At 35.5% G+C, this 13,942-nt stretch overlaps 1 protein-coding gene across 1 annotated transcript in view; it reads right to left on the bottom strand.

Annotated features, from left to right (window-relative positions):
• DIAPH3 (diaphanous related formin 3) overlaps positions 1-13,942 on the bottom strand; it is a 254,448-nt gene that overhangs the window by 214,306 nt on the left and 26,200 nt on the right. Inside the window, exons 4-5 of the mRNA XM_080376190.1 lie at positions 8,640-8,744; positions 1,348-1,478 (exon numbers count right to left, since the gene is read on the bottom strand). Coding sequence (XP_080232316.1) covers positions 1,348-1,478; positions 8,640-8,744 — 236 coding nt within the window. The remainder of the gene's footprint in view (positions 1-1,347; positions 1,479-8,639; positions 8,745-13,942) is intronic.

Genomic DNA, 13,942 nt, shown 5'->3' on the forward strand with positions numbered 1-13,942 from the left:
AGCTTATAAAAATGAAAACATTCTTTTTTCCTTTTCTCTATACACAAAAGCACTTACTGTTTTCCCTGTACTCATATATCCTAAACCTTTCCTTATTCAAACGGAAACATTTGTGGAAAACCTACCTAGTCCAAAATTTCTTATTATGCTATAATACTTTTAAGTTTCTGTGCTTTGTTCTTCCAGATAATATTGATCACCACACTTTTGGTATTGATCAGATGCTCTATTATAACATCATAGTCTGGTTCAACTTGCATCCTCTATCAAATGTCTCAATTGTGGACTAACACCACTCTCCTATTGACCTCCACATTCCTTATTCCAATACCATTTCTCCACCTTCCTCACTCCTTCATGTCCTACCACATTTTACTATGCTGTCAGACAGAACTAGTACCTCACCAAGATCATGGGGTTTGGTTTGTATCGGTTTTGGGGGGAGGGGGATTAACTTTGCTCTTGGCATGTTTGAAAGGGGCAGCAAAGGGGATCACATACAAAAAGACAAAACTATCCAGTCATATCAAGAACAGATAGGAGAGATTGCTTTAAACTTGTTTACACATTTCATACATTTTGCATTTCTGTCTCCAAATGCATACTCACAAGAAAAGTTTTCTTTGTTAAAAATCAAGATAAGTGTCAATAAAAAAAAAACTTTGGGGTTGTGGGTTATTGTTTTGGGTTTGTTTGGGTTTTTTTTAAACAAAGGGAAAGCAACACTGTATCAAAAAGTAGCTTTGCACTCATGGAGAATGTATCTTCTGTAAAGTATTCTGTCAGAAGAACTCAGGTTAATGTAAAGCCTGTTTCTTCCCATGTGAACCACTATGTATTCTAAATAAGACAATACAATTCAAAAACAAATTAATAGAAGGAAAGAAGCAAACATCTACACAGAACACACATACACAACCCACATCAACAACTCTGCCAAGCCAGATGCACACTGGACAATTAAAAATAGAAATGTTTTCTGGCTAACAAACTTACCCCAAGGTGCCTATCTCCCATTATTGATTACTCTGACAAAGTTAAAAGATTAAGGAGAGAATCTCGAAAATAAAAGTACCTTTTTGACTATTTAGCACTAGAAAACAAGGCAAACTGCTCTTCACTGCACTTATTTTACATTCTTTTAGTATTACCTTGTACAGATACTCTACTGAGAAATAGATCTACAGAAGATACATTATCAATTTTAAAAAAGGTATAATCATTCACTAATGCATGCATATTCATTAACTGCAAAACCTTGTGGCATACATCTACAGATCCATTAATTTTAATCCATTAACAAATAAGAATATGATTAATCTTTGCAATACATGTTAATGATGTTACCTGACAGGATTACTAGTCAAGGACACACGGAGAGATTCTAAGCAAGTGACTAGTCTTTCATCTATTGACCCAGATTTCAATTCCTGAATAAACTCCTGTGGTGAAATCTTCCGACTCTTCTTGAGACTTCCCTGAAATACAGAAAATACATTCATTTTTTTATTTTGTCTTCGTTTCTGTTCCTTGAAAAAACGGGGGGGAAGAACAGGTACCCAAACCTGTAACTGTTTGTTGTCCATCTACTATATATGCTAAATTCTGACTTAATTTATCAATTTAGGAACAAATTCATAATCGGTGATCAAAAGCAGCAGGCATCAAACGTACAAGTGTATCACGCACGCTCTGTGAAATACAATTTTTGTAATGAATGGATTTTGTTTATGCATTGCAAACAGCTTAATTTTCAATACTCAACAGAAGAAAAAAAACTAAAAAATAACACTTCTGAGATGCTCTGAAATGATCACAGGGCATGTGTCCAGAAGGGTGACTGCAGTCATATGAGAACACAGAGGGAAGAACAAGTTCACCAGTAGAGTACTCAGGATATTATTGTAGTAGCTTGAGTTATTGCAGATAATGTTACAAAACGCTTTTCCCTTGCATCCTTCAGACAAGGAGTATATGAGGCTGGGATTATAAAAACAGACTAGCTTTAGCTGTAAAAGCTAAAGCAAAAGAACATAAAAAATAAAAATTAAAAAAAAAAAAAAGAATAAAGACTTATTTAGAACCACTGAAGTTCTAAAGACAAATCCCAGGTCCTCATGTGTTGTATTTGCCATCTGTAAGAATGCAGTGCAATACAAATGTGACTTGATGAAATAACATAATAACACTCAACCTTCGCATTTGGATATTGCCTTGTTTTTTGGGTTTTGCTCTTTTTGGCAGGTGGGGAGGCAAATGAGACATAGAGAACAGGTAGATGGAAAGGAAAAATGCAATAGCAAGCTAATGCAGCACTGCAAAAGTAGTTTTGCAAAAAATATTTTATGTTCCTAGCAACACAGGTTGAAAGACACCAGCTTTGACTCATCATTGTATCTGTGTTACCAAATCTTGCTTAAAATAAACTCAAGATATTAATGATTCTTCTGAAGGATATATAGTTTCAATTGTTTCAAACAAAGCAGTGGTTATGCTGAACTAATGAAGCTCTACAATTTACAACTAAAATAGCAAATCTAAGAGGCATTAACTCTATTCTGAAGTGTATCCTCATACCCTCTCCTCCCCCCCCCTTTTTTTTTAAGTAGTAGCAAAGACAAAATTTTGGAGGTGATAAAAAATGTACTCCATCTAATGCCCATTTATGACATGAAGGACTGATACATTTTCTACAGAACATACCTGAATTCAAAAAAAAAAAAAAAAAAAAAAAAAAAAAAGAGGTCTACAATGGCATATACAACCTACATTTGACTTACTTAATTGGAAAGGCTCCTTTTTTTGAGAGCAGAAGCACAGCTATTATGTCATATAGAACTAAAGAGACTTGCTAAATAATACTTGATTATCTAGTGGCTTAATTCAGAAGTTGAAGGGAATTAGACTTGCAGTGCAATAACAACTTGAAATTATCCACAGTAAATGATGAGATAGTCTCATTGTTATTGTACAGAGCTTTACAGAGATTTTTTTCACTTTGGTAGATTAAGTGTTGAAAAATAAACTTTTTTGCTCCTGAAGTATAAGATAATGAAATAGTTTCTAGCAGAGAGGTGAAGTTAAAAACTGTCAAGAGTGGCTGACAGACTAGACTGCTGTGCTGCCATTCAGAGGGACCTCAACAGGCAGGAGAAATGGGCAGACGAATTTTCGGGACAGGAAACAGTAAAACCTGAACCTGGGGAAAAACAATCCCATGCACCAACACATTGGGGCCAACCAGCTGGAAAGCACATTTGTAGGAAAAATTGGGGGTCCTGATGGGTGATAAGTTGACCATAATGAAGTCAAGGTCAAGGGAAATGATCCTTCTCCTCAGCTCAGTGGTGGTGAGACATATCTGGAGTACTGTGTCCAGTTCTGATCTCCTCAGCATGAGAGAGACATGGGCATATTGGAACGAGTCCAGAAAGGGCTGTGGACACAATTAAAGGAGCATCTGTTGTACAAGGAGAGGCTGGTAGAACTGGGATTGTTTAGCCCCAAGAAGAAAAGGCTTAGGGAAACCCTATCAGTGAAAGGACAAGAGGCACAAATTGAAATAGAGGAAATAGGTTAAACAAGACAAACACAAACTTCTCCCCTCCCCTCTTGGTGGTTTCTTTTTACCATGAGGCTCCTCAAGCACTGGAACAAGTTGCCCAGGCTGACTGTACAGTCTCCTTTGTCAGATATTACGAAATGGACTAAATAAGGGGTTGGACAAAATGATCTCCAGAGGTCTCTTCCAGCCTCAATCATTCTATTCTATGACTCTGTGACAACTTAACATTGCAGGAGCTGTACTACCTCTCTGTTCCAACTATATTTCCTCAGACTTGAGAAACAGATGTTCCAGATGCCAAAAAACAGACTACTGCCAGGAACCACCCTGAAAATATAGCGTATCATGCTGTATTTTGGTACACATGGTACATGGAATGTCATTCCAAACATGCCTCTGAATCGGTGGAGATACCTATTTACTTAGAGTCACTTCCAATAACTCTGTTCCACAAAAAAGTATTTAAGATGGCCAGGAAGGGATGAGGGTTGAGGGGAGTCTTATAATTAGAGACCTAGGAAACCCAGACACCAAAAAAAAAAAAAAAAAAAAACAAAAAAACACCACTCCTGTAACAACCAATGTTCCCACAGACAAAAAGAAACTCGGTGTTTTCAGCTTTCTTTCATGTTCTGTGTTTAGTTCATAGGCACATAATACTCAAGTAAGAAAGGCCCCACAGCAAGGGAACTAACTTTAATGTCTTTAGATATTCTCTGGGTCCAAGAGTTAACAGCATGCATTGGTAATGTCAGGAACAGAACACTACCTCCTCAAAAAACATCTAGTTGGCAAACTTATTCCATAAACAATTTACGCTCCTCACCAAGATGATATAATTGCTTGCACTTCCGTAAGGCAAGAAAGCTCAGCTCCCCTGCAGCTTTGACACAGCTATGTCTAAAGAGGAATGAAAAAATAACTGGAGAGAATCTCCCAGCTAAATGTAGAAGATCCTAAAGAAAACAAAAAAGCATTCATAACATTAAGAACTAGACATCAGACTTGATGAAATATTAAATGTAAAAGCCACTTCACCATGAGTGGCCCAAAACACTACAAATTCACTGGCTAAGCACACAATTGGCAACAAAGGTTTCTCTCTGGTTATTCAAGAGCTTATATACAGAGCATATCCATCCTGTTGCAACAATCCACAAACATTTTAAGAGTAGAGAAGGCATACTCCTGAGGCACAATCAGGGGAAATTGAGTTACAGCTGCAATAGGAGGAGGAAATTGTTACAACTGTGGTGTAATAGGGGATCAGGGCGGTGCCTACATGCATATGCAGCATATACAGTTCCCTACGTTATCTTGGATCTTCTCAGCTGGTCTCTGCACAGATGAGATAACAGACGGACTAGAGACAAGATGACCAAACAAACTCCCAGCAGCCTTCATGACAGAGTATTTAACTGAACGTTACAGGAGCTCTCCAGCTGGAAATTTCAAAAAGTCCCAGAAATTCTTCTGGCAGCTCCTGCAGTGCATAGACTAGTTGATAAGCACTACTTGTATGCCTAAGCATATGGATTAATATCCTGGGTGGAGAATCTGTCATTTCCAGTGACTTCACACAGTAGTTCCTGCTGTAAAATTGACCAAGTTGGATATAACTAAAATACTTATAAGTAGTCAGTAAACTTGCTTTCTTTCCATGCAGCAACAGTCATATAGTTAAGATGGTTAGAAGATATTTGGAAAGTAATTTCATATAATCAATAACAATGTACACAGTGGAAAGGTCACATGGGACAAAAGCCCAGCGAGACTATAATTCACTAGAATGACATTTCAGAGAGTCTCATCTGGCCTTTCTGAAGATAGTGTCACAAGCAATGTAGAGACACATCAACATCCAGACATTAACAACAGTTGCCCACCTGAACATTACCATATGCAAAAGATGCCAATAAACTGTGAATGTCTGTACAACACACCCACAGTACCAAGTACCACTTATAGTTAACACCAAGGTTTTGCAACATAGTAAGAATATGATACATCTGCCAGTGCTTAAATAAAATGAGGGCTGCATTTGGTAGCAATTGTGAAACTGATTATATTAGCTATGTTTCAGCATGGGAAAAGCTGCTTAAGTTCAAAATGCTCGAGTTAACTGAGAAACAGGAAATATCTTGAGGCATCATTGCCTCTAGAAATTTAATTGCTCAGCTGAAGAACAACTGGTCTGTGAGCAGATGCAGTATGAAGTCAGCATTAATTAATTCAGTTAAAACATTACAAGGGAGTAAGCTGCACAATGTAAATGAAATCTTGTGAAGAAAACTCACTTTAAAACCCCAGTTTGTGTGTGTTCAACATACAGAACAGCAAAACTTATGGCAGAGTAACATTATAGAACTACTGCTTTTACTTCCACTTGAGTATTAACTCCATAACATGGAAACTGATTTTTAAAACTTTTCTGAGCTGGAACAACTTCGTGTTTATATAGCACTTAAAAATATGATAGCTTTTAACCTCAAATAATAATAATGCATACAAACAGAATACAAACAAACAAAAAAACACAGAAAATACATTGGACATAATCTCTAAAAACAGAACCACACTGCTTTTGATAGATGTGAATTCACACTCACATAATAGCCTTTAACTACAACTGTTGTTCCCTTCTCCCGCTGTTTTCTGATAAATAAGACATGACAGCACAACAGGCAAAAATTTCATTTAGGATTTCCTAGCCATGATGGTTTATATATGCGATAGACACCTCTAAGATAATGTTTTTAAGGGAAGAAATAAAGGTTTCATTTAAGCACTATACATTACAAGAAAACAAGAAAGTACTAGCATAATACTTCCAAGCATATGTTTGGCTACCTTTCAAAATTTCCAGCAAGTACTACTAGTATCCCAAGCCCCAAGACTGTTTATTCTGAGCAATTCTTCTACAGGGAGCCCCTGAACTTGTTATAAAGAGTGATGCTAAAAGCATACTTACAGACAAACTTATATACAGAAGCATACTTTCAGCCAACTGTTTAATAAGTCTCTAAGCAAAGTGGAGTGAAATGAATATTGGACGATGCACATCAGTAGAACTCTGGTTACTTTGAAGTTACTTTGAGTCCTTAAAAGATGCATTCATTCTAAATATCGCATGCATACACAGAAGCGGGTCACAGTATTCTGTATATAAATAAGCACCTGAGCACAGCCCCACCAAACCCAGCATAATTTCTAGATGTATCAGTAACAGAGTTGTGCTTTGTGAATATTGGAAAGGGGTTGTGCATTTCTAAGAAACAGAAACCCTGATACTGAGGTCAATGATGAAGCTTTGACTGTAGTGGAGTCCACTTTGATCACTGGAGGCTGCTTCATTTTCAGCAATTTATTAGAGGTGCAGCCTCTGTTCTTAATTATAATAGGTTTGCTAATGATAATTGCTTTAAATGAAACCTGCTCAGTGCTCTTCATAGCAATTGTGAATGAGAATATTTGTCTCAACACAATATAGTTTAGTACCCGTCTCCCTAAAGCTGAAGAAGTATGAACTATCAAAAGATGCTACTGCAGTAGCACTCATAGGAAGAGCCATCTGAGATAGGATTAGTTGCACTTAATAGTTAGGAGCTATATGGCACTTTAGCTCTTCTGAATAAGTATGACACTCTTCTATGAAATCAAAGGTACACCAAAACATTAACCAAGTACACTATTCTCCCTAGACTGAGAAGGCACTGGAACAGTCCAACACACTTGAAGCATGAAAGAGCATGCCAGGAACAAAGATTTTGCAAGGGTGACAGAATGAGTTTCCCATCCCAGTAGCTCCAGCACCAAGCTGAATTTGTCTGCAGCACTACTGTATCAAACAGCTGAATCTGCATCACAGAAACTGCTCCTCCCAGTTATACAACAGGTGAATGTCATTTCCAGTAAGGACACAAAGTAGAAACAGAGTTCAGTAAAGACAAGAGTTTCCCTGCACAAATTACTCTTCAGTGATCTCCTACAGCAGAAAGGAGGATACATGGGCTGGCACCAGAGAAGGGGAATGGAAAGGAAAATATGCTGTTGAGGGCTTTATGAAAACAAGCAAGACAACAGTGTGTGGGAATGACACACTGGTTTGCGTTGAGAAACTACAAGAATGTTGTGAGATTTACCAGCCTGAAGCTTCCTGATTTCCCATTAAGTATCTCTAAAAAAATAAAAACAGACTATACCTCTTAATCTTCTGGTGTAAAGGAACTTTCATGCTATAAAAGGACTTAGTTTTGATAAGCTCATCTTAAAACAATCTCTAGATAGTTAGGTCCTGCACTAGACATCTACCTTCCTAAAACTGCTAGAGTACCACACTAATAAGTGTACCTCATTTAAATTACTATATTTAATGTCTTCTTTTCTCAGTATTTAGTTATACTTACATATGGACAATTTTTACTGGTACCTCTACGTGCATGGAGCAGTGAGAATCAGAGAATCAAATACATGAATCCTAAAACAAACAAAAGATCTGAGACCAGTATTAGCACTGCAGCATTTAGCACTGCAGCCAGTCCCCACTTTGCAAAAACAAAGCAGTTTTTCTTACGTCAACTTAATCCTTAAATTGCCCAGTATACAACCCCTTGCACTTCTCTAAAGCAATCAGTAATTATCACTAGAACTAAAAAATGAACACTAATTGGGTTCATGTGCAACACTTTCATTTATCAACTACTACATAGGATCATAACATTAATTCTGTGCCGAAGTATAAAAAAGGCTAAGTTAAGGAATTCTTTTTAAACAGAGCTAGAGAAGAAAAAAGGTTCACATCAAACCTTTTCAAGAAGTTTTCTAGAGAATCTTTCCATCTCCACTAATAGCCACATATCTTTAGCAAAAAGAAATGCTGTTCTGTTCTGTGTACAGAAGATACACCTCAAGTACAAGTGAGTATCTTTCATTGCAGCTTCTAAAATAATGACATGATAATGTCCTTTAAAAATGTTTGCGTTTATGAGAAACAAGTTAGTCAAAACTTTCCCTCCAATAGGAAATAAATCAAACATTAGGTCATTTTTTGTGTACTTCAGAGAAATTTACTTACAGACTTTGAAGCAGTGCTAATATATTGCATCACCATTTCTTTTTTGGTATTAAAATCCTTCTCTCTCAGTGGCATTTTCTTGTCTTCATTTAAATTCATATCTTCCTAGAATAGGGAGGGGGAAGAAAAAAAGTAATTTTAAATGCCATCCAACGACAGTTGTTTAACTATGAAACTTATTTTTAAAAAATTAAGACACAAAAATTTCTTACAACATGAATCTGAGCAACTGAAAGCTCTTATACAACCTTTTCATAAGTTAGATGACACTCAAAACCATAAAATCCTTATCCATCTTCCCTAGCAACTCAGACAAAAACAGTTAAGTATGCCAGGATAAACCAGTCTATCACAACCATTGCTAGCATAATGTCTTCCTAGAAATCACGGACAGTTTCACACACACTAACTAAAGTACATAAAAGAGTTATTTAACACTACCTAAATAATTTATAAACATACTCAAACTGGTCTATTAGAAAGATCTTTTTAGCGATATATGTATTTGAGCCATAATTCTGTTCCTCAATTCCCAAATACTTAATCCTAGGCAGCAGAATCTGCTTTGCACTGAGATTGGTTCCAAAATAATATTCACCTTTGCTATAGGTTAAGGGCCAAATTCTCGATGATTTCATCTTTAACTGCTATCAAAACCTCATCACAATTCATTCATTCCAATGTAAATGCAGAGGTCAAAAAGAACAGATGCAGAACTACATTCAAAGCCACACAGCAGCTATTCATTGACATTTCTGACACAGGGACTGTTCTTGCCTAGAAATGCTCTGATCACTGCAATCAGTTCCACATCTGTGAGAACTGACATTTCCTATTACACTAGAGGTTTATATAAATAAAAATTGCTTTAAGAAACAATTCAAGCACTCACACATACAAGTGCATACAGTATTACTATGGTCACCCAAGCTCAGCCAGGATTACCACAGTTTTGTTATTTTCAGCTAAGACTCACGAGGTGAATCCCCAGCAGCTTTGGCAGGAACAATGCTACAAAATCAGTGGGTAACCATCTTGATATCAAAGCTATTTTACCTAATCAAAAATTAATGACAAAGAGCAAACAAACTCATAACCTTAGAATTCTAAAAAAAGCTAAAGACCAACATTTTATACTACACTGAAACTTTACTTCCCTTGTGTTTCACTAGTTTTCCTAATGAATAGCACAAAATCCAGGACAGTTCCTAGAAACATTTAGTTTTGCATAAATCTGAGCTGCAAGAAGACAACTGACCCCTTAAGTTGAACTTCTTCCAAAATACAATTAGGGCAATTTTGTGTAGATTCTAGATTCCCAACCACCCACGCCACCCCACCCCACCCATCATGTTACTGTTTCCTCTCCTTAAGGACTAGAAAGAGTTCCTCACTTCAGTCCAGTATGCATTTAAATTATTACAATTCTTACTTATTATTAAATGAGTATTTTTATTATTTATTTGATACTATATAGTGTATTTATAGCATATTTTTATATTTGATACTATATATACAATATCTTATTTTATATTTTTAGTATCAAGTAAGTACAGGGTGCTTGTAAAAAATTCTTTTATTCAAGCAGTAACAACACAATCTTTTGCCTCTTTGGCAACTTGTATACTGGTGTTACTTCATACATCTGAAAACAAATGCAAAACAACTTTGTCTAAACAGGCTGGAAGAAAGAAGGCTACACATGCTTCATCTTTTCTCATTGTTCTGTTCTTCAAAATACTGCAAAATCATCAAAAAATTCATAGAGAAACTATTTGCTTTATGCCTAAACTAAAATTCCAGCAGTCCATAAAGACACACGTATTCCTGAATATTTTGCAACTTGCCGCATGCTAAATCAAGTGTCAGGGACACTATCTTGAAAGGGCATGCTGCATTTTCTAGTTTTGCTTGGATGAAAGTGAAACAAGAAACTACTATGATTTACTTAATGATGGGAAACCTGGTGTGATCCAAAAATGGTGCACAGACTCGAATATCCATACTAAAATAAAAATAATAACAATTAAAAAAAAACAGGCTTAAATACAGGTACAGGTACTTTAAAAACAGTTGGGATCTTGTATTATCTGCAAAGAGATCATTTTCTTCCAAGAAACATAAAAAATTGGATTTTTTTTTTGTATGTACACACCATTTAGAAAAAAGTGAAAAATATTTGTTACCTGTCTCTGGCAAAGCTTACAAATATCACTGCACCTTTTTTTTTTTTTTTTTTAATGAGAAAGAACATATCATCAAGCACAAAAAGTTGTGTCTTCAGTATTTCAAAATCAAAAACCTAAAGTAATCACTTGCTCAAAGGAAGGGTACATGAAGGCTGTTAAACATGCAGTTAAAAGGTCAGGTGGACACTTGAAAATTTAAAACAGTTACACAACAAATCTGAATATTTTAATTTACTAGTCAAGCATTCAGTCTTTAATTACACAACTAGCCAAGACTTTTACAATTCAACAATTAATTCTGACATAGATATATTATCAGTAAAGATCTGGGGACTGCTAAAAGGCATTTAAAATAAGAACTTTTATAAATATTTTTTCAATAACAAATTCTTTCAGAGCCAGAAAAATACTACAACTTAAAATTCTCATCAACTGCTCAGAAATCTTTACGCCTTATCTAAGACGTTTCCTTAGCTTTAAAATGGGGGATGGGGGGGGTATAATTGAAATCAAGTCAGATTGCTACAATGTTAGTATTCCCTCTAGCCTTTCATTTGTTATCTTATCTTGTTACAGGTATTTCTCATTTTAGGTAACATTTTGGTTTAATTCATTAATTCTATTAAATGCCCAACAATATATTTATGACTGTTTTTATTACCAGGCAACACCTCTGTTGAGATATGCATAGAACAACCCATACTATGATTTACTAAACCCAAGCCCAGCTTGACATTACCAAATAAATCTGGGTTTTTCCTTCAAGATCCAATAAAAGTCTTTGGAATGCTGTGCCTCAGGATTCCTTTCCCCAGGGACAGAATTGTATAGCAACACTGGCTTCAAATGAAAATACTCTTTACTTGTATATTAAATAAGAGTAGCTGTATTTTATTTAATACTTAAATTGTATTTTTAAAACCTACATAAATAGAAATGCAAGAACACTGAAACCAAAGTATTCCATTTTAAGTCTCACAAAAATATATGGCTAGATCTTTCTCAGTGTTTTCTGAGAATTACCATATCTTCAGTACCTTCCCTGCAATATGCCACAGTTTGGGGCTTTTTTGTAACAACATTGAAATGCATGTATATCCTACCTAAAGGGGAAGAAAAGCAAATAAAAATAAAGCTTTTCACATTAGCCTGTAACTACTACAAAGTTCATTCTTCTGTTTAAAGCAGTTTTGTACTTTGCAGTCTTGCAATTAAGTTTTCTGAAAAAAAAAACTTCTGAACTTAAATAACAAAGAGAAAACAAAGGGCTTGTTTTTCCTGCAAGAAATACCTAACTTCTAATCACATTAGAAAAAAGAAAAGAAAGGGGGAGGAGAAGGCAGAGAAGTAAGAAACCTATCAGTACAAACTATATTCCATAAACCTAGATGAAATGGCTGATTTATTTACAGGAAATACTGACTTTGTGCATGCAGTAAGAAGTAATTTCTACATTGTTTTTAACAAATGAAAAATCATTGAAGCAATTGATTTCTACGTATTAAAAATATTCAATGGTAAAAGGGGCACATTGGACATGGCTTAGTTTATAAAATACTTCCAGTCCATTATTTTATATTTTTTTTCTTAAATCATTTAAAGTTATTCTACAGGTGAGCAATACCTCTTTGGAAAATGTGCATTAGTCATTTCATATGGATATTTTCCTTGTAGCACTGACAGAAACAAAAGGAGCTAAATAAGAGTTACTATTATTATTATTAGGTTTAACTATCTGGTTTTATGAGCAATTTCATAATTTTTGCCATCAAAACCACTTAGGATACCACTACATAGAAGAGAGAGAAAGAAGCAGTATGCATCCAGGAAAACCCAAAGTATCATGTAACACATTCAGTGAAGCTTCAGAGTTCGGAAACTGCTCACTTGACTATTTTTATTTTGTGCAAAATTAGTTCTAAAAGCCTGGCTACAACATTCAAATTATTCACTGGCCTACCACCCAAATCACTTAATTTGATCAGAACAGCAAACTAGAGGATATAATATATAATAACTATGTAATCTACTGTGACAAAACTAGCTTTATTCTAGACCATTCAAGTGTAGATAATTTGAGGTATTCTTTCTGGATTACATGTTATAGCTAAAATAACATTGATAAAGTTTACCAAAGACAGTTGAAATGCTTCATTATTCAATGAAAATAGGAAAACATTCACATTATCCAAGATGTCATCATTACATCATATTTTTGCAAAGTAGTTACAAAATTGGAATTCATTATTTCAGGATCCAAGGGTATAAGAATTTCTGTTTACCTAGACACACAATAATAGGTTTTTGAGGATTTACTGAAAGTTTACATTTTTTAAAACATAGTCTCAACATCACACACTACCCTACACCAGAATCTCTGTGGGATGGTAAAGAAATACAACCTACAGTTATGTAGCAGGGAGCATGCACAGGGAGGCATACCTTCAACTTAAAAAAAAAAAAAAAACAACTGTCCCATTTGCAAACATTTGAGCAACTGCCATTCACAGTGAATTTTTTAACAGAAGTAAAATACCCTAGACACCAAAGCACACCAAGAAAAATGGACTATGTGAGAACAAGTACAAATACTAAAGTTGATATATTAAGTTACTCCCCTCCTTCATCAGCTTAACCATGAAAATACTGAATCCTACCTTTCAGTCATAGCTCTCAATAGTGGTGCAAAAGAACCTTCAAAACTAATATAACATTATTGAGTGCTAAGAAATAAAAATTCCATAATGGTACTTCTCTCGTAGCACATTTAATTTCCTCCACATCCCAGCATCTGGTTGTCCCTTTGTGTTTCAAAAGTTCCTTGTTACTTGCTGTGAGGTAGAGAAAGAAATAGTAATCTGGACATTACTCCTCTTTTAATACCTTCTTGTGCTCTTCAGATTGCAGTCACTCTCTTCCCTCATGGCTTTTCCATGTTTAGTTTTCAATTGCCCAAAATGTCATCATCATCATGATGACAAAAAAACCTCAACCTACTGAGGTGGTAACTATGCCACATGATCTTTCCAGCAAGTGACTGCTCTTTTGTAGCACAGTTAATGACAGCTAAGGAAGAAAGCAAATTTGAGACTGCATGTGCAGACAAATACTGCT

Source organism: Falco punctatus, assembly GCF_963210335.1.
Source record: "Falco punctatus genome assembly, chromosome: 2".
Classification (NCBI taxonomy): Eukaryota; Metazoa; Chordata; class Aves; order Falconiformes; family Falconidae; genus Falco; species Falco punctatus.